The sequence below is a fragment of the Carcharhinus amblyrhynchos genome, chromosome 10, assembly GCF_965287045.1.
Source record: "Carcharhinus amblyrhynchos chromosome 10, sCarAmb.v2.hapA, whole genome shotgun sequence".
Lineage (NCBI taxonomy): Eukaryota > Metazoa > Chordata > Chondrichthyes > Carcharhiniformes > Carcharhinidae > Carcharhinus > Carcharhinus amblyrhynchos.
The window spans coordinates 87,851,826-87,874,262 of NC_137333.1; the positions used below are offsets into that span (position 1 = coordinate 87,851,826).

A 22,437-nucleotide genomic window follows, 5' to 3' on the forward strand; every position below is an offset into this window, starting at 1 on the left:
CCTTTCCAATCTCCTGCAGGCCCACACACCTCTGAGATCAGATGAGATCTCTGCTGCCCCTCCAGTTCTGGCCTCTTAAAAAAGTTAAAGTTTATTTATTAGCCGCAAGTAGGCTTACATTCACACTACGATAAAGTTACTGTGAAAATCCCCTAGTTGCCACACTCCGGTGCTTGTTCGGGTACACTGAGGGAGAATTTACATAAGAACATAAGAACATAAGAAATAGGAGCAGGAGTAGGCCATCTAGCCCTTCGAGCCTGCCCCGCCATTCAATAAGATCATGGCTGATCTGTTGTGGCTCAGTTCCACTTTCCCGCCCTCTCCCCATAACCCTTAATCCCCTCTCTTATCAAAAACCCATCAACCCGCTTCTTAAAAATATTTAGCGAGGCAGCCTCCACCACTTCAACGGGCAGAGAATTCCAGAGATTCACCACCCTTTGAGTGAAGAAGTTCCTCCTCAACTCCGTTCTAAACCGCCTCCCCTTTATCTTGAGGCTGTGCCCCCTAGTCCTACTGTCTTTTTTGAGCGGGAAGAGTCTCTCCACCTCTATCCTATCCATCCCATTCATCATCTTATACGTCTCAATGAGATCTCCCTTCATTCTTCTAAACTCTAGCGAGTACAAGCCTAGTTTATTCAGCCTCTCCTCATAGCTCAACCCCCTCAACTCCGGTATCAGCCTAGTAAACCTCCTCTGCACTCCCTCCAGGGCCAAAATATCCTTGCGCAGGTGTGGCGCCCAAAACTGCACACAGTACTCCAGCTGCGGCCTCACCAATGCCCTATACAGCTGCAGCAAGACCTCCCTACTTTTATATTCAATCCCCCTCGCTATGAAGGCCAGCATCCCATTCGCCTTCCTGACCACCTGCTGCACCTGCAAGCTGGGTTTTTGCGACTCATGCACAAGGACCCCGAGGTCCCTCTGCACCGTCGCATGCTGCAGTTTTTCGCCACGTAAGTAATAGTCCTTCCTACCATTCTTCCTACCAAAGTGGACCACCTCACACTTGCCAACATTAAATTCCATTTGCCATTTCCTGGCCCATTCGCCTAGCCTATCTAGATCCTTCTGCAGACTCTCCACACCCTCCGCACAATTTGCCTTTCCCCCAATCTTGGTGTCATCAGCAAATTTCGACACCCTGCACTCGGTTCCCTCCTCCAGATCATCTATATAAATGGTAAATAGCTGAGGCCCCAGCACCGACCCCTGGGGCACCCCACTAGTCACCAACCGCCAATCCGAATAGCACCCATTGACCCCCACTCTCTGCCTCCTATTTGACAACCAATCCTCTATCCACGCTAACACCCTACCCCCAACTCCATGTCCCCTGACCTTCTGCAATAACCTCTTGTGAGGTACCTTGTCAAACGCCTTCTGAAAATCCAGAAAGACCACATCCACCGGCTCTCCTCTATCCACTGCCCTAGACACATCCTCATAGAACTCCAGTAAATTTGTCAGACACGACTTCCCTTTAATGAAACCGTGTTGCGTCCGCCCTATCAAGCAATTTAGTGTGGCCAATGCACCTAACGTGCACATTTTTGGAGTGTGAGAGGAAACCGGAGCGCCCAAGGAAACACACGCAGAGAACATGCAAACTTCACACAGACAGTGACCCAAGCCGGGAATCAAACCCGGGTCCCTGGCGCTGTGAGGCAGCAGCACTAACCACTGTGCCACCATGCTACCCGTCTTGTACATCCCCAATTTGAATCTCCCCACCATCAGTTAACACATTTTCACATTTTTCCGCAAGTTGGTCAATGGGATAGTGTTTCAGAATTTGCAGACGGCAAACGGTGTCAAATCCTTAGCTCGATGCCGAACCCGCACCTGGTTTGCTGGTCGGGGGACGGGACGGGGGGCTGCTGGTGGGGGCGGGGGGGGGGGGGGGGGGGGGTGGTGGTGCGGTGGCGGGGGGCAAGGATGGGCTCACCTTTCCGGGTTCCTCTGAGAGACGGATATCTCATCATTTCCCTGTCGCTGCTCCATGTTTAGACAATGTGCTTGTGCCAAGAAGTTTAAGAAAGCTGTAATAGACAACACGAGTAACAGAAGTTAAAATGAGGTTCGGAATTGGAATCAGTCATGCACATTTCACAGGATTGGCACCCTCTGCCAAGCTGTAATCTGTGCAGCATCACCCATAATGAGAAGGGGCATGAAGCTGGCACCTGATACTCTGGAATTCTGATGGATAATGAGAAGCTGATTAATGATTCCCTTTACTGCGGCTGATTATTAATTGGTTGGGTATCTCTCTCTCTCTCTCTGACAGGGCTACATGAGGCCTTTGAAGCAGCCGGAGAATTCATGTATCTGTGACCTGGCCCTTGTGGACGATATGTTTTTCCAGATTCCGGAAATTCTGGAGCATCACGAGAAGTTTTGGAGCAGGCTCATCACTGCGTCCAAAACTGGCACGAGAAGCAGAAAGTGGGTGACCTGATGATTGAAACAGTGAGTACGGCACAAACCTACACATCATCCAGACAAAGCACAAAGCTGGCGCGGGATGGGAAGGGACTGAGTTCTGGCTAGCTGGCAGGACACCATTTGCTTTATGTATTCCTATAGCTCTTTCCCCTTCCCAGAGCAAGTCAGAAACAAGCCGCAGCAATTTAAGGGCAGCCTTGGAGAGTTGTATATGTTACATGTGCAGATCATTTGATCGAAGTGCTTCACTCCTCTTGTGACATCATTGAGTGTATTTCAACAGGAAGGTCGACCTGCACTGGTTACCATATTAACACAGTGCAGGAATAGATCAATGTTACTGATTTTGCCAGTCATATTGAGCTTGTTTGTCCCGTGCAGCTGTGATGGATTCGCTGGCTGGGACGTACCCCGATTACATCTACACTGTGCTCTTTATAGTGGAGCCCATACTGGAAGCTGGGCATTTGCAGCCCAGAGATATGAGATATGAGTGAGATATGCTGCGCTATGAGCAGCTCAAAGATAGCGGACTAAGATACAGAATGGTTACTAAAGAAGGGCCCTTGATTCCATTTTCGATTTGGCGTAAGATTCGAAGTGGCAGTACAATAAGGGGGGGTGGCACAGTGGTCAGCACTGCTACCTCACAGCCTGGGTTTGATTCCCAGCTTGGGTCACTGTCTGTGCTGAGTCTGCCAGTTCTCCCCATGTCTGCGTGGGCTTCCTCTGGGTGCTCCGGTTTCCTTCCATAGTCCAAAAGACACGCTGGTTAAGTGAATTGGCCATGCTAAATTCTCCCTCAGTGTACCCAAGTAGGTGCCAAAGTATGGCGTCTAGGAGATTTTCACAGAAACTTCATTGCAGTGTGAATGTAAGCCTACTTGTGACACTAATAAATAAACTTTAAATCTTAGCAACACTTTGCAATTCTGTTGAGTCTCAAACACGGTAAAACATCCCAAGGTGCTTCACAGGCATGTTAGTCAAACAAAATTAACACTCAGGAATAATCAGTTCGTTGCTGATTTGTCCTGTGCCCCTGGGCAGGGTTTTCTGGCCCCACCCACTGCCGGCATAGTCCGATCCCGCCGTAAGTCAAGGGACTTTAGGTTGACCCGCCACCACATTCCACACGGCGGATTCTACCCAAGGTGGGTCCAGAAAATCCCAGCCCCTGCCTTTGACAATAAAATTAAGATGCTTCCAAGGCCGGAATCTTCCCACATTCACACGGGTGGGACTTTCCGCAGTGGATGGCAATTTGGCTGGCCGCCAAATTCTCTGACTTTGCTACTCTGGGAGCATGGTGAGAACGGCAGGTAAGATCACACACAAAGATTTAGCAATTTGCCAATTTTTCCCATAGTGTTTTAGATATATAATGTGTAGATCTACATATATATGTATAAAACAACACCTCCATTTTGGAATCAGGCTAGCCTGTGACGCATTTAGTGGAAAGCTGCAGTTACCTACTGTTGCTGCTGACAAGAAAATGTCAAAAGTCAACCTTCCGGTAATTAGAATTGGAAATATAGTGGGCTACAGCATCACCTCAAGGTTTACCTGACCGGATAAATCGCTCAGGTTTTGTTAATGTTTGTGACATTATCTGAACTCCTCAATCAGGTTAGTAATCTTTGCTTAACGCCCTAGATTTAAAGTACTTGTTATATTGCATTGCGCAAAGATTAATGGCTGGGGGGGCTGCAGCTTATCTCTCCTGTGCCCTTTCCATGTTGCGAGACAGTGAGAGTAGAATGTCTTTCCATGTGGTGCCTGAGGTAGATTAACTATGCTGGGAGTAAAATTAGTATCAGATTGAAAAAAAACAGAAAATGCTGGCAATACGCAGAATAAGATAAAGGTTTCCTTTGCTCCTGTTCTTCCTGTGGCGAATACTGAAAGGTATATTTCGCTGGAGGGTACGCCTTTAATGTTTCAGAGTGAAGATTAGATTTGTCTCAAGTTTTTACACTTGTATGACTTGGATCACTGCCGTCCTTTTCATGTGGGATTTGTTCTGGGTCCCCGATTATTCTTAATTTATATAAACGACATTGATGATTATGTAGGGGTAGGATTAGTATGTTTGTGGATGACGCAAAGATTGCACAGGTGGTTAATAGTGAGGCAGAGTGTCTTGGGCTACAGAAAGATATGGTCAAATGGGCAGATAAGTGGCAGGTAGAATTTAACCCTAAAAGGTGTAAGGTGATACACTTTGGAAGGAGTAATTTGACAAGGAAGTATTCAATGAATGGCACTTGGAGCTTCTGTAGATCAAAGGGACCTTGGCGTGTTTCTCCACAGGTCTCTAAAGGTGGAAGGGCGTGTCAGCGGGGTGGTGAAAATGGCATTTGGGACACTTACCTTTATCAATCAAAGCATAAATTACAAAAGAAGAGGAGTCATGTTGGAGTTGTATCGAACTTTGGTGAGGTCATAGCTAGAGCACTGTGTGCAGTTCTGGTCACCACATTATCGGAAGGACATGAATGCAGTGGAGGGGTTTCAGAGCAGATTCGCCAAGATGCTGCCTGGGATGAAACATTTAAATTATAAAGAGAGTTGGATAGGCTTGGTTTGTTTTTGCTGGAGTAGAGAAGGCTGAGGGGCGACCTGAATCGAGATGGTCAAGATTATGAGGGGCATGGACAGGATGGATAGGGGGCAGCTGTTCGCCTTAGTTGAGGGGCAGTCACAAGGGGACATATGTTTAAAGTGAGGGGCAAGAGGTTTAGGGGGCATTTTTTACTCAGACTGGTGATAGTCTGGAATGTGCTGCTTGGGAGGGTGGTGGAGGCAGGTTGCCTCACATCCATTAAAAAGTATCTGGATGAGCACTTGGCTCGTCATGACATTCAGGGCTATGGGCCAAGTGCTGGCAAATGGGATTAGATGGGAGGTCTTGTGTGTTGGTGCAGACTTGAATGGCAGAAGGGCTTCTTCTGCACTGTATGGTCGAATGGGCAGATGAGTGGCAGATGGAATTTAACCCTGAAAGGTGTGAGGTGATACACTTTGGAAGGAGTAATTTGACAAGGAAGTGTTTAATGAATGGCATGACACTAGGAGCTTCTGTGGGACAAAGGGACCTTGGCATGTCTCTCCACAGATCTCTGAAAGTGGAGGGGTGTGTCAGCCCTTCCACCACCATTGGTTTGATAAAGAAAAATCCTTCAGAATTACTTCTGTTAGAATCATAGAATCCCTACAGTGCAGAAGGAGGCCATTCAGCCCATCAAGTCTATACCAACTGCATCCCACCCAGTCCTTATTCCTGTAACGCCACATATTTACCCTGCTAATCCCCTGACATTAGGGGCAATTTAGCATTGCCAATCAACCTAACCTGCACATTTTTGGAGTGTGGGAGGAAACCAGAGCTCTTGGAGGAAACCCATGCAGACACAGGGACAATGTGCAAACTCCACACAGACAGTGACCCAAGGCAGGAATCGGACCCAGGTCCTGGCGCTGTGAGGCAACAGTGCTAACCATTGTGCCACCGTGCCACCCCAATGCATATAGGTGTAGTTCAGTCCCCAATTTAAAGTCATATATGCAGTTCCATTCTTCTTTTCCAACCATAAATTCCTATGGTGACATTTCTAATGGGAAATACCAATGTAAAGTGTCACACAGTAATCACATGCAGCAGCCTGTTGTGGTATTCCAGTATGGCTGGTTCACATAGGCTGGTTACATTGCAAATATCATGTAGGAATTTTTACATGGAAAAATGGAGAGTGTAAACAGCTGTAAGATTTTTAATTATGTTGAGGCCCAGGCCAGAAACTCCAAAGTGTTTTGTGAAATTAGCCTAGACCTTAAGTTTTACATTCGATTTTGGCATTGATAAGCATAATGTGTTCCACTCCAGTGAACCACTAGGAAGCTTTTATCAAACACAGTTAAAATATAACAATAAGAATTAGCATAACTTTTGAGGAGCAGAAGGACCTTGGGGTCCGGGTCCATAGGACTCTTAAATCAGCCTCGCAGGTGGAGGACGTGGTCAAGAAGGCGTATGGTGTGCTAGCCTTCATTAATCGAGGGATTGAGTTTAGGAGTCATAAGAACATAAGAAATAGGAGCAGGAGTAGGCCATCCAGCCCTTCGAGCCTGCCCCACCGTATACCACCCTTGTCAGACCCCACTTGGAGTACTGTGCGCAGCTCTGGTCGCCTCACTACAAGAAGGATGTGGAAGCTATTGAGAGGGTGCAGAGGAGATTTACAAGGATGTGGCCTGGGTTGGGACGCATGCCTTATGAGGATAGGTTGAGGGAGTTCGGTCTCTCCTCCCTGGAGAGACAAAGATTGAGAGGCGACCTGATAGAGGTTTATAAGATGTTGAGAGGTATAGATAGGGTGGATTCTCGGAGGCTATTTCCCAGCACTGAAATGGTCACTTCAAGAGGACACAGGTTTAAGGTGCTGGGGAGCAGGCACAGAGGAGATGTCAGGGGTAAGTTTTTCACTCAGAGGGTGGTGAGTGAGTTGAATCGGCTACCGTCGGTGGTGGTAGAGGCGAACTTGCTGGGGTCTTCTGGATGAGCACATGGGATTTGATGGGATTGAGAGTTATAGATAGGCCCGGTAGGTATGGATATGATCGGCGCAACTTGTGGGCTGAAGGGCCTGTTTGTGCTGTGGTGTTCTATGTTCTGTGTTCTATGACAAGACTTAAACAAGAGACAGTATAATTCTTAACAGCTAGCTATCTCTGTTATTCCAATTTTAAAGCAATAGCCCATAGAGATACAACCCTTTTTCAGAATTGGTTAGCACTAAAACAAGTATGTTCATGTGATACGAGATTTCCAGCTTTTTAACACCTATGGACAGAAATCCAAACAGTGGTTTTCAGAGAAGGATCTATCCTCAAGACAGTAAAACGGAGAAGGAAACTGGGAGTCCAGCAGCTTCCAGTCTTCAGACTTCAGAGACAGAAAAGGATACCCCTCTCTCTGCAGCTTCCAAAACAGCAATACTCAGACAGCACAATCTGCAACTGCAGAGAGGGGATAAATAAATTTAAATAATCTGTTTATATATGTAAATAGACAGAACAGGTTAATGTTTGAGCGTAAGCTTTGGTCAGAAAATTGTTCCTAAATATACACCCTTTATTATTGACTTTTTGGCTAATAAAACACTTTGGAAGAATCAGAAGTCCTTAAGACTCGCCATGTGCCTATTTTGAAATAAAAGCGAGATAGTGCTGCGTTCACAGCGTGGGCACACACCACACTTCCAAACTAGTTACTTAGATTATCTGTTTCAAGATGTTTCCAGTTTTTTATTTTAAACCAGTGCGAAAGGATTGGGCAGAAGATGTTTATATGAGGAAGTCATCAACTTCAGGGGTACACTTTTTTTGATGGTAACGTTAAGTTTAAGTTTTAAAGTTTATTTATTAGCGTCACAAGTCGGCTTACATTTACACTGCAATGAAGTTACTGTGAAAATCCCCTAGTAGCCACACTCCAGTGCCTTTTTGGGTACTCTGAGGGAGAATTTAGCATGGCCAATGCACCTAACCAGCATGTCTTTTGGATTGTGGGAGAAACCAGAGCACCCAGAGAAAACCCGCACACACATGGGGAGAACATGCAAACTCCACACAGGCAGTGATCAAAGCTGGGAATTGAACCCAGGTCCCTGGGGCTGTGAGGTGGCTAACCACTGTGCCACCGTGCTGCTTTAATTTGCTTTATGTTTGGCTGTTCTAAGACACAGCAGTCTTGAAGGTAATTATTGGAGTACTTTGACACAGGTTAGCCTTTCAGAATCAGTCTGGATAATGTGACAGGATAAATGTGATGAAATAAAAAAAAATGCATTCCATTGCAAGTGAAATCTGTCGAGATGTAGTGCATTAGTGTTTGAGCTCAGTTGCACTTCGACCCAGTGCTGGCTCAGATAGTCAAACACTCAACAAGCATCAGCAGTGTTATTCTAGTGATTCTGAGACATGCTTTGTAACCTGGGCTGAATGTTAACACTGTGGGCTATTCCCAACAAACTGAGATGCCTTGGTATATTTTGCAAATGCTAAGGATAGAGTGTTGGAGCTTCTGCAGTTAGGGATTTTCTTTCCACATAGTTCAGGATCTATACATGGGAATGCTGAGGACAGTTAACGTTGCTTCATTGTACAGAAGTTGTAATTTTGGGTGCAATATTTGGAAGTGCTGAGAGTCGATTAACGGAACTGTCCAGTTTCACTGGGTGGCCAACTTTAGTATTGATGTAAAATGGTTTCGCGTCCTGCCAGTGCTGAAGTTATACTCTGATTCCAGCCTGGTAGAGGACATTTCACTCAGCTCCCCTCTGTGCTCAGGTTGGGTTCTGGCAATCTGTTTACATTGCAACTGCTTAGCACTGGTTACACTTCAAGCCAATACGATTAGTATAACCTAAGTGGTAGTTGGAGTGAACTACAGAATCTCTACAGTGCAGAAGGAGGCCATTCGGCCCATCGTCCGCACGTGCTCTTTGAAAGAGCATCTTACCCATAGGCCCATCCCTGGCCCTATCCTAGCAATTCTGTGCGTTTAGCATGGCCAATCCAGCTAATCAGCACATCTCTGGACACTATGGGGCAATTTAGCATGGCCTATCATCCAACTTACACTTCTTTGGACATTAAGGGGCAATTTAGCTTGGCCAATCCACCCAACCTACACATCTTTGGATACTAAAGGGCAATTTAGCACAGCCAATCCAGCTAATCTGCACATGTTTGGTGTGAAACCATAGCCTGAGGAAGGTTCTGTTTGATATCAGCTTATTACATAACATTTTGAACAGATCTTACCTCTGAAGTGTATCAACAGGTTATTCAAGTATTGTGAAATCCAGTTAAGCGAAAGAGAGAGAATTTACAAATTACGCTCCATTACAGAGTATTTTATAACGGGTTGGCATATTGGTGACTGAATCATGGAAGTCATTGTGTCCTGCAAACCTCACCATCAGCTTGTAAAGATTTAGCCCAGTAAACCAAGCTAGATTTCAAACCTTGCATGTAAGCAGCAGCAGAAGTGGGAAATTGTATTTAAGAACAGCAGGTCAGTTATGATAAAGGGTTTCAGTGTGTTCACTAACTTACCTTCACTGGAGTTTAGAAGAATGAGAGAGGATCTCATTGAAATGTATCAAATTCTGATAGAAATGGGCAGACTAATGCAGGGATGATGTTTCCACTGGCTGGGAGTGGGGATCTCAAACAGGGGATCATGACACAGGGTCGGCCATTGAGAACTGAGAGGAAGTGCAACATCTTTATTCAGAGAGTGGTGAATCTGTGGAATTCTCTGCCTCAGAAGACTGTATCGCCCAAGACACTGAATATATTCAAGATGGAAGTTGGCAGATGCCTAAACTCTAAAGGCATCAAGGGTTATGGAATGAGAGCGGGAGAATGGTGAGATAGGGGATCAGCCATGGTTATATTGAATGGCAGAGCAGAGTCAAAGTGTCGTAAGACCTACTCCTGCTCCTATTTTCAATCTTCTGTTTCTATCTTCTCTTCAAGATGCCTGCACCGTTTTTCTTTTCAGCCCTAAAGCTAGCTGATGCCATCATTTATTTTGCTTTCTCAGGCATCCTTCCACTCCTCTTAAAAAGAAACACCTTTCCCTCATCCATCCCCTCCAATGCTCTCTCATTTAGAACTTTCCGTTCCTCGCTTAGAACCTTGTCCATTTTGCTTCTCAGACCAGTGCCCTTCTTTCCTCACATTCCCAGATTCCAATCCCAACAATCTAGTGCCTGTTCACCTCATAACAAAATAACGGCCCTCACCAAAAGCTGCCAAAACATTTGGCATGACGGTGATTGTGGTACACCAGCCCTCCTTCATTGACTTCACCGTGGTACATACCACAAGTTAACCTGCAATGACACTCCTCAGTTACCGACCTGTCGAAAGATAGTCACTGCATCTCCAGAATCTTCCCTCTCCCATGCTACTCCTTATTAAAGCCTCTCCTCTTCCTCTAGGAAAATAACTCTTTGCAACATCATCAACAGGAACCATTAACCTTCACACATTAGGATTGTCTCCAGTTCCATCTGTCCATTATTTCTCTCAACACCATGACTGTTTTCCTATTTGCAGAATGCTTATCCAACATCAACTGGATAAGTCACAACTTCCTCCAGCTCAATATCATAAAGACCCAAGCTGATTACCCTTATCTTTATCTCTGTCCCTTATCTTTGTCTCAATGACATTATTGTTACTAGAGAGGCGGTGCTCAACAGACTGGAGGGGCTGATTGTGGACAAGTCCCCAGGACCGGATGGAATGCATCTGAGGGTTCTGAAAGAAATGGCGGAGGTGATAGTGGATGCCTTGGTGGTTATTTTCCAAACGTCGCTGGATTCCGGGGAAGTGCCGGAAGATTGGAAAACGGCTAATGTTACGCCGTTGTTTAAGAAGGGTGCCAGGCAAAAGGCAGGGAATTATAGGCCGGTTAGTTTAACGTCTGTTGTAGGTAAAATGTTAGAATCCGTCATCAAGGAGGAAATAGCGAGGCATCTTGAGGGGAATTGCTTGATAGAGCAGATGCAGCATGGTTTCGTTAAGGGGAAGCCGCTTCTGACAAATTTATTGGAGTTCTATGAGGATGTGTCTAGGGCGGTGGATAGAGGAGAGCCGGTGGATGTGGTCTTTCTTGATTTTCAGAAGGCGTTTGACAAGGTACCTCACAAGAGGTTATTGCAGAAGGTCAGGGGGCATGGAGTTGGGGGTAGGGTGTTAGCGTGGATAGAGGATTGGTTGTCAAATAGGAGGCAGAGAGTGGTGGTTAATGGGTGCTATTCGGATTGGCGGTTGGTGACTAGTGGAGTGCCCCAGGGGTCGGTGCTGGGGCCTCAGCTATTTACCATTTATATAGATGATCTGGAGGAGGGAACCGAGTGTATGGTGTCGAAATTTGCTGATGACACCAAGATTGGTGGAACGGCGAATTGCGCGGAGGGTGTGGAGAGTCTGCGGAAGGATCTAGATAGGCTGGGCGAATGGGCCAGGAACTGGCAAATGGAATTTAATGTTGGCAAGTGCGAGGTGGTCCACTTTGGTAGGAAGAATGGTAGGAAGGACTATTACTTACGTGGCGAAAAACTGCATCATGCGATGGTGCAGAGGGACCTCGGGGTCCTTGTGCATGAGTTGCAAAAACCCAGCCTGCAGGTGCAGCAGGTGGTCAGGAAGGCGAATGGGATGCTGGCCTTAATAGCGAGGGGGATTGAATATAAAAGTAGGGAGGTCTTGCTGCAGCTGTATAGGGCATTGGTGAGGCCACAGCTGGAGTACTGTGTGCAGTTTTGGGTGCTGCACTTACGCAAGGATATTTTGGCCTTGGAGGGAGTGCAGAGGAGGTTTACTAGGCTGATGCCGGAGTTGAGGGGGTTGAGCTATGAGGAGAGGCTGAATAAACTGGGCTTGTACTCGTTAGAGTTTAGAAGAATGAGGGGAGATCTCATTGAGACATATAAGATGATGAATGGGATGGATAGGATAGAGCTGTAGAGGCTCTTCCCGCTCAGAAAGGACAGTAGGACTAGAGGGCACAGCCTCAAGATAAAGGGGGCGCGGTTTAGAACGGAGTTGAGGAGGAACTTCTTCACTCAAAGGGTGGTGAATCTCTGGAATTCTCTGCCCGTTGAAGTGGTGGAGGCTGCCTCGCTAAATATTTTTAAGACGCGGGTTGATGGGTTTTTGATAAGCGAGGGGATTAAGGGTTATGGGGAGAGGGCGGGAATGTGGAACTGAGCCACGACAGATCAGCCATGATCTTATTGAATGGCGGGGCAGGCTCGAAGGGCTAGATGGCCTACTCCTGCTCCTATTTCTTATGTTCTTATGTTGTGTTCTTTAGCAACTGTTAACTACTTTGAACTGGCACAAGTGCTCTTCCTTGCCACTCTCTTAGGCAGAATCAGGCTACCTGGTACCTTGTTTGACCCAGGTTGCCTATTGCCACATCTGCCACACTGCTGCCTTCTGTTCCACCTCATTGTGGTTTGGTTGCCTCCAAGTCAGGCATAGGGAGAACACAGGGACCTTGTGTGCAAAGTCCATACAGGCAGTGACCCAAGACCTGAATTGAATCCGGGTCCCTGGCACTGTGAGGCAGCAATGCTAACCACTGTGTCAAAACATTGTTGTGCGTAAGATCTCTTGCAATTTTTTTATTTATTCATGGGACACGGTCGTTGCTGGCTGGCCAGCATTTATTGCCTATCCCTAGTTTCCCTTGAAAGATAGCTGGCAGTCAACTACATTGCTGTGGCTCTGGGGTCACATATAGGCCAGACCAGGTAAGGATGGCAGATTTCCTTCCCTAAAGGACATTAGTGAACCAGATGGGTTTTGCCGACAATAGACTTTGGTTTCATGGTCATCAGTAGAGTCTTAATTCCAGATATTTTTCATTGAATGCAAATCATTTGCCGTGGCAGGATTTGAACCCAGGTCCCCAGAACTCCCCAGCTGAGTTTCTGGATTAATAGTCAAGTGGTAATACCAATAGGCCATTGTTTCCCCTATTGTGTAAAGGATCTCTTGAGTATTTTATGAAGAAGGAGGGAAACATAGGTGCTTGGTGTGAAGTAAAGGACTCTTAGTGACTTAAGGGGATATTGAGGGTACAGTCGGTGAGATACTGATATTTGGGACAATGAGGCTTTGGCATTTACTTCCAAAGGAAAGGTTTGTGATATCTGAAAGACTGAAATCTGTTCATGGAGCAGAAAATGGGAGGGAAAACATCACAACTGTCGGGATGTTTAATAAACCAATATTTCCTCTACTGCAATATCTATTTCCCATTGGCTTCCTGTGACTTTGCTTATGAATAGTTTTCTAGGTTCGCATCTTGACCTTTCTCTTTGATAAATTGGCAATTTGTCAGGATTATTTCCTGGTCAAAAAATGACAGAAGTCTAGGCTGCTTGCTGGATTGAAAGGGTTTTATTATGAGGAAAAGTTGGGCAGGTTTGTCCTTCACTCATTGGAGCTTAGAGGTATTATTATTTGCATGTGCAGAAGTCCTTGAGCCAGGTAGAATCATAGAAACCCTACAGTGCAGAAGGAGGCCTTTTGGCCCATCGAGCCTGATCTGACAACAATCCTGCCCAGGCCCTGTCCCTGTAACTTCTCGTATTTCCTCGGCTAACCATACCCCACCACCACCACCCACCCACCCCCGGACACTAAGGGTCAATTTAGCATGGCCAATCAACCTAAGTTGTACATCTTTGGAGTGTGGGAGGAAACGCACGCAGACACAGGGAGAACATGCCGACTCCACACAGACAGTCACCCAAGGCCAGACTTGAACCCGGGTCTCTGGCACTGTGAGGCGGCAGTGCTAACTACTGTGCCACCGCGCCACCCTGGTAACAGTGACTGAATAGAGCCCTTTCAGCCCTCCGCTGAATGTTATCAGGGGACAGTCTTCAATGGCATGGCATTGATTGGGGTGCGGTCTGGGTCCCCTGTAAGGCCCAACTTGTGCCGATTTGCTGCACAATGGCCTTGGTCGGTGCAGAAGCAGGTGAGGAGTGCCCACTGTTAGCGTGGCAGATGGAAGTTGGTTGGACGGGCTGTGAGATCTGTAAGGAGGAAGTGGCTTTTAGTAATGGCATGTTGGTTCCATTCCTGCTGCCCCAGGCCTTCTGCTGTTACTCCTTGGCATGGAGATGCCAGCGTTGGACTGGGGTGGGCACAGTAAGAAGTCTCACAATACCCAGTTAAAGTCCAACAGGTTTATTTGGTAGCAAAAGCCACTAGTTTTGGAGCGCTGGCTGCCACTTCATCACTCACAGCGCCAGTGACCAGGGTTCAATTCCCAGATTGGGTCACTGTCTGTGTGGAATCTGCGCACTAGGTGGATTGGCCATGCTAAATTGCTCCTTAGTGTCAGGAGAACTAGCTAGGGTAAATGCACGGAGTTATTGGGATAGGGTGTGGGTTGGATTGTGGTCGATGCAGACTCGATGGGCCGAATACAATGTATGATTCTAAGATCCACATTGTTGTATTGAGCTGGGTATCTACAGTACTGGTATGGGATGTGTTGCACCATACTGGTGTACAGAACTCTGCAGTCAAGTAGACAATGGCAAGAACTGAGGTTCTTAGGATTTGGGCATCTGTGCCCCACGTTTGCTGAAAAGGTTGTTTGATCTTTGCTGTTATCTTGCTCAGATGTTTTTTGCATATCAGTGTTTGATAAATGAGATGTTGTTCGTGATCCAGCCTCTTGGCACTCGAGGAGATCTTGAGTTCTGTCTTGGCACTGGCATGGTGGGGGTGGAATCTACTAGAGATTGTTTTGTTGCTGCTGGGCTGAAGGTGCCATGTTTTACAACAGTTGGCCAGCTTTCCAACATTACTGTTTCAGTGTTGCCTCTCTGTACTTAAGACTGGATATCATTGCGTTAGGAGCAATTCAGAGAAGATTCACTTTGTGGGGCCCTGGGATGCTGGAATACCTCATGAAGAAAGGTTCGACTGTCTAGGCCGAAATACATTTACAAAAATGAGAGACGATTCGATTGAATCGTACAAGGGGACTTGACAGAGTGGATGCTAGGAGGCTGTTTCTATTTGTGTGAAACTGAAGCGAGGGGACACAGTTAAAAAATGACAGGTCTCCAATTTGAGACAGAGATGAGGAGGAATGTTTGCTTTCAGAGAGTTGTGAATCTGTGATGGCATGGTCACGGAATAAGGTGGAGGCCGATAGATTCCCGATTAGCAAGGGGAGTCAAAGGGTAGGCCGGAAAGTAGAATTGAGACCACAATCAGATCAGCCATGATCCTAACAAATGGCAGAGCAGGCTCGAAGAGCTAGTCTTGCTCCTAATTTGTACATCCCTATGTTGAAAGATTGTTTTTCATCCAGAGTGAAAAGCCTCTTTAAATTGCTTACAATACTGCAATAGACTGACAAATTAATTCTGACTATTGGTGCTTATGTGAGTTTTAGAGCCATGTGGCTCAATAATGTTCTGCAGTGCTCAGTGTTATTTCAATGCCAGCTTCAGCTCTGCTTATTGCTGTTTTCACCTCATTGAGCCTGTAGTAGATGTGGGTTACAAACTGACTGGCAGCTAGTAACAAGTTGTAATTTACTCCAAGGACTCAGATGACATCCACAATCCATTGAAACTCAGATTTGTGACATTGTCTAAAGCTCTTGAAAATACTTACTCACCCTCCTCCATTCATAACTCCGCATGTTACTGGGAGTATATTCAGTTGCATTGGTGAATGAGTTATGATATTGTACCGTTTCTTCCATTATGTCACAAAGGAACGTAGTGCATTCTTCAAACTGGAAAGTGATCCTACACAAGCCAGCCCAGCTTGTACAGTAACTGATGAGTTTTAGCTTGTGGCGTTTGTCTTCTCCCTTGTAAGTGATTGGGGAAGCACAGTGGTTCAGTGGTTAGCACTGCTGCCTCACAGTGCCAGGGGTCCGGGTTCGATTCCCAGCTTGGGTCACCACTGTCTGTGCATGTTCTCCCTGTGTTTGCGTGTGTTTCCTCCGGGTGCCCCAGTTTCCTCTCGCAGTCTGAAAGATGTGCAGGTTAGGTGCATTGGCCGTGCTGAATTCTCCCTCAGTGAGGCACCTAGGGGATTTTCACAGTAACTTCATTACAGTTTTAATGTAAGCCTACTTGTGACACTAATAAATAAACTTTAACTTCAACAACGATTTGCACTGTGGTGGCCTATTTGGTGTTGAACATTTGCTGGTGTGACTCAGGAGCTCCACTCTGGCATGGCAGTCCCTACTATAACAGGCAGACAGTGGGTTGGGAAGCTGCACAATTCACTGGCCTCTGTCTTCTTTGCTGAATTTTGTGCTTTGGTTGCCCTCTTCCAATGCCCCTCCAACAATTAGCCCCCTACCGCGGTCACGGTCATCAGCGACTGTCTCCCAATAGTCAGTGTCACTGTCCACCGTCTTCATATCTCAGTTGCAGCTGTCCTTGTTACAGAGGTTTGGACTCCCAGGACATCGTGACCCAGTGGCCCGTTCATTGTACAAAATCTTACTGGGTACATGGCTAACATCCATCTGCTGAACATGGCCAAGCCAACGCTGATATCATTGGCTTAGCAATGAGTGCATGTTGATGGAATTAGCACACTGCTTGCATCTGCTTTACTGCAGTGCTTCCGTGGTGTAATCTTTTAAAGTTAATTTATTGGTGTCACGAGTAGACTTACATTAACACTGAAGTTACTGTGGGAAGATCCCCTGTCCAGCACCTGTTCAGGAGAATTTAGCACGACCAATGCACCTAACCAGCACATCTTTTGGACTGTTGGAGAAAATTGGAGCAGCCGAAGGAAACCCACACAGACACGGGGAGAATGTGCAGACTCCACACAAACAGTGACCCAAACTGGGAATGGAACCCAGGTCCCTGGCGCTGTGAGGCAGCAGTGCTAACCACTGTGCCACCGTGCCATCCTTCGGTTGGTACAAGAGGTCTCTCTTGGAACCCTTCCACTGGGGTGGAGGCTATCGCAAAATTGACTATCCTGTCGGCTAGCTCTGCTGCCGTGAAGTCGCGAGCATGCTACTTTTCTCCTTCTATTTATGTGTTGGTCAATGGTCTCCTTCAGTTGTTGCCTAAAAGATATAAACCCCTGACAGCATATTCTGAAGTCGAACTTTACTCATTATTGACCTTTGAGTGTTGACCATACTTTTTCTGGATTGTTAAGATGTTTGTCGTGCGGATCTGACAGGTTCACTCTATAGAGGCCTTCATTGCATATTGTAATTTAAATTTTAATGGCTTGTTTATCTGGTTTGGAAAGATTGAAGCTCAGACACAGCTCGACATGTTGTCAGAACGAAGTAAATTGAGAATGGAGGTCCATGTTCTATTAATGTAGAACATAGAACATAGAACAGACTGCACAATACAGCAGTGTACAGGCCCTTCGGTCCTCAATGTTGTGCCGAGCTACATCCAAACCCAAGATCAAGCTATCCCACTCCCTATCATTCTGGTGTGCTCCATGTGCCTATCCAATAACTGAGGTGATACACTTTGGAAGGATTGAAGGTACAGGGTGTGTGGGATCCTTTGAGTTAACAAATCACTTAAGCTGAGTAATTTATAGTTATTTTACTCACACAGCAGTTTTTCTACAATGTGTGAAAGGTTGAGGCCCGTATACGTGGAATCATAGAAACATTACAGTGCAGAAGGAGACTATTTGGCCCACCGAGTCTGCACCGACAACAATCCCACCCTCTCCCTGGCAGCCCACATATTTACCCCACTAACCCATCTAACCTACGCATCCCAGGATACTAAGGGGCAATTTAGCATGGCCAATCAACCTAAATCAACTTCTTAAAACAAATCTTCAAAATCATGCTGCCACCATGTTACGTTCTTCTATTCAACTTAAAATCTAACAAATTTGATTGAACTTTTTGAGCATGTAACTAAATATGTAGAATCATAGAATCCCTACAGCACAGAAGGAGGCCATTCAGCCCATTGAGTCTGCTCCTGCAACCCCACATATCTATCCTGCTAATCACCCTGAAACTAGGGTCAATTTAGTATGGCCAATCAACTTAAACCGCACATCTTTGGAGTGTGGGAGGAAACTGGAGCACCCAGAGGAAACTCACGCAGACACGGGGAGAATGTACAAATTCCATACAGACAGTGACGCAAAGCCGGAAAATGAACTCGGGTCCCAGGCGCTGTGAGGCAGCAGTACTAACCACTGTACCACCATGCCGCCCATAGACAAGGGTAGTGTGGTTGATGCAGTTTACATGGATTTCAGCAAAGCCTTTGACAAAGTCCCACATGGGGGATTTATTAAGAAGGCAAATGCACATGGGCTATAGGATGGTCTGATAAGGCGGATTCATAATTGGCTTAGTAGTATGAGACAGAGGGTCATGATGGATGGCTGCTTTAGTGACTGGAGGTCAGTAACCAGTGATGTACTACAGGGATCCGTGCTGGGCCCCCTATTGTTTGTCATTTATACAAATGACATAGATAACAATGTAGGATCAGTAAGACTGGCCGGGTGGTTAACAGTGAGGTTGAGTGTCTTGGGTTACAGAAAGATGTAGATGACATGGTAAAATGGCAGATAAGTGGCAGATGAAATTTAACCCTGAAAAGAAAGAAGTGACACACTTTGGAAGGAGTAATTTGACAAGGAACAATACTATGAAAGGTCTGACATTGGGAAGTTCCAAAGAACAAAGGGACCTTGACGTATTTGTCTACAGATCTCTGAAGGCGGAAAGGCAGGCTAATAGGATGGTGGAAAACTTTATGGCACACTCGCATTTATCAATTGGGGTATCGATTACAAGGGCAGAGAGGTCATGATGGAGTTGTATAGAACTTTGGTGAGGCCACAGCTGGAGTACTGTGTGCAGTTGTGGTCGCCACATTATAAGAAAGATGTGAACGTGTTGGAGGGGGTGCAGAGGAGATTCATCAGGATGTTGCCTGGGATGGAACTTTTAAGTTATAAGGAGAGGTTGGATAGCTTGGGTTGTTTTCTCTGGAGCAGAGAAGACTGAGGGGCGACCTGATTGAGATGTTCAAGATTATGAGGGGCACAGACAGGAGGCAAAGGAAGCAGCTGTGCCCCTGAGTTTAAGGGTCAGTTACAAGGGGATACAAGTTAAAAGTGAGGAGTGGGAGGTTTAGGCAGGATTTGAGACCATCACCATCCTCACCACCAGACCATCACCACCGTCTTCTTCACTGCCCGGGACAGTGTGGAGGTGGGATGCCTCACATCCTTTAAAAAGTACTGGATGAGTACTTGGCATGCCATAACATTCAAGGCTACGGGCCAAGTGCTGGCAGGTGGGATTAGGTGGGCAGATCAGGACCTTTCCAGTGCTGTGTTGACTCGATGGGCTGAAGGGCCTCTTCTGCACTGTAGTATTCTGTGATTCTGTAAAAGTGCCAAACATATAAGAAGGAACAGCAAAACAACAAGGTGAGGTCCTTATTTGAAGATAAGTTTATATAAAAATATTATTAACTGTGAGGCGAAGAATACATGTCTGACTCCTACCACAGTAGGAGTAGACAGAAAACAAGTTATGGCATTAATACATCACAGCTTATTGAACTGTGTAATGATTGACAATAGTTTAAGATACATTCCATCACATCACGTCCATATCATATCACAGCACCATTTGCAAGTATTTGAACTGAACTGGCCAGTGCATCAGTGCATGTATTATGAGGCCATTCTGCACCAGAGAAGGGAAATAAATGACTTGCATTTATATAGCACCATTCATGATCTCAGGCCTTCCCAAAGTGTTTCAAAGCCAATAAAGTACACCTGAAGTGTAGTCACTCCAGCAATGACGAGAAAGGCAGCAGCCACTGAGTATGGAGCAAGATGCCACCAACAGCAATGAGTAAGTCATCTGTTTTGGCAGTTTTGGCTGAGGAATTAGTATCGGTCAGGAGACTGTGGGGAACCCACTTACTCTTCCCCAAAATGACCAACCCCAGCATCTCCATGTTCATGAATGATAATGGAGCAGGAGTCAAATCCAGGCCCAAATTCATCGTATTCCAACTCAAGTGGTGTTCCGAAGGAAAGTTCACACTTTCTCCGGATACGAGGAGTTTGGTTGGGCTTGTTGCTGGGTTAGTGAGTGCTGGTGCATTCCAAGTGGCTGATTTCCTTGGATCCAAGTGGCAGTGTACAGCGAAACTATTTCCTCTTGAACCAGGCATGTTAGCATGAGGAGAACATGTTCTTCCTCAAAACAGATTATGCTGCCTTACGCTGAGCAACTTTTAAAATATGCTTAATGCATTAAGCAAGTAAATTTTTCTTGGTTACAAATTTGTCAGATACTGGCAGCAGTCAAGACGAGATGGTTGTCAGAGTTGTTAAAGGTCTGCTCCCTCCAGATTTTTTATATCTGCTGCCAGTAACAAGCGCCTTCAAACCTGATATTCATCAGCCAGATGTCTCTTCCTCCGGAGCAGGGCGACTTCTTGCGAGCTGTGCCCAGCATACCTTCTAATTCTACCTTTCACTCTCGTCCTATGCTTCTAAAACTTCATTTTAACTCTTTGAAACTTCAACAATGGTGTGGCTGTAACATTACATTCTGCACTCTCACTTTTCCTACTCTATGAATGGTATGCTTTGTCTGTATAGCATGCAAGAAACAATAATTAAGGACCCCACGCACCCCAGACATACTCCCTTCCACCTTCGTCCGTTGGGAAAAAGATACAAAAGCCTGAGGTCACATATCAAAAACAGTTTCTTCCCTGCTACTGTCAGACTTTTGAATGGACTTACCTTGCATTAAGTTGATCTTTCTCTACACCCTAGTTATAACAGTAACACTTCTGCACTCTCTCGTTTCCTTCTCTATGAACGATATGCTTTGTCTGTATAGCACACAAGAAACAATACTTTTCACTGTATACTAATACATGTGACAATAATAAATCAAATCAATTATTTTTCACTGTATACTAATACACGTGACAATAATAAATCAAATCAAATTCATATCTCCCTGTCTTTCTGTATTTCAACAATATTCCTCAGCTCAATAGGAGCAGCTTGCTGCTGCAACAATTTTAATCTTTCTCCCACAAGAGAGTTTTCCAAAGATTGTTGCTTAGTTGGGGCTGTGGATCATCTGCCCCCCAACCCCGCAACCCAGCCAACCCCCACTGTACTTTCTCCTGGGTCTATACTTCTGTTGCCAGTGTGAAGCTTTTTAATAGCTTGAAAGTGATGTGGAGATGACACCGTTCCATAGTCCAAATTAAATAAGTGTGAATGTAGAATCATAGAAAGGTCTCAGCACAGAAGAAGGCCATTCAGCCTGTCGTGTCCATGCTGGCTCTCTGCAGAAGAAATTCAGCTAGTCCCACGGCCCCATCTCTCCCCTCACCCATCGCAGCCCTGCAATCTTTTTCTCTTCAGGTGCTTATCCAATTTCCCTTTGAAAGCCCCATTGAATTTGCCTCCACCATACTCATGGGCAAGTGCATCAGATCTGAACTGCTCGCTAAGTTAAACAAGCTCTTCCATATTACTTCCAGTTCTTCTGCCAGTCACCTTAAATCTGTGTGGTTCGGTTCTCAACCCTTCTGTCAATGGGAAGTTTCTATCTCCAAAAGAGAGAATGCTGGAAAATCTCAGCAGGTCTGGCAACGTCTGTAAGGAGAGAGAAGAGCTGACGTTTTGAGTCCAGATGATCCTTTGTCAGAGCTAAAAGGCAGAGAAAGTGGGTTCTATGTCTTTTAGCTTTGACAGAGGACTCGAAAGGTCAGCTCTTTTCTCTCCTTACAGATGCTGCCAGACCTGCTGAGTGAGATTTTCCAGCATTTTCTCTTTTGGTTTCAGATTCCAGCATCCACAGTATTTTGCTTTTATTTAGGAAGTTTCTCTCTATCCTTTCTGTCAAGATGCCTTATGGTTTCATGCACCTCTGCTAAATCCCCTCTTAACTTTCTCTTCCTTAAGGACAACAGCCAACCTGTCCATGGGTTTTTCTGACAATCGACAACGGTTTCACAGTCACCAGCAGATTCTGAATTCCAGGTTTTTTAATTGAAATTGATCCACCATCTGCCATGGTGGGATTCGAGCCCGGGTCCCCAGAACATTAGCTGAGTTTCTGGATTAATAGTCTAGCGATAATACCACTAGACCGTCACCTCCCTTTTGACATGTCCATCCTTGGTGCTGGCTCTGTCTGCCCATGCTAACAAAGGGAAAGAACTACTCTAGATGATTCTTAACTCCCCATCACACAGCTGAATAACTGAGTAAAAGAATGTTTATTTTTAGCAGGGATAATCAAAGGTGTTCAAAAAGTAATTAAAAAATAATGCCTTCATGGTTTTTTTCTCTCCTGGGTTCCCTGCAGCAC

At 45.7% G+C, this 22,437-nt stretch overlaps 1 protein-coding gene across 1 annotated transcript in view; it reads left to right on the top strand.

Moving 5' to 3' along the window:
• The window catches only part of arhgef17 (Rho guanine nucleotide exchange factor (GEF) 17), a 458,392-nt gene that overhangs the window by 294,900 nt on the left and 141,055 nt on the right, over positions 1-22,437 (top strand). Inside the window, 2 exon segments of the mRNA XM_080197536.1 lie at positions 2,299-2,407; positions 2,410-2,480. Coding sequence (XP_080053662.1) covers positions 2,299-2,407; positions 2,410-2,480 — 180 coding nt within the window.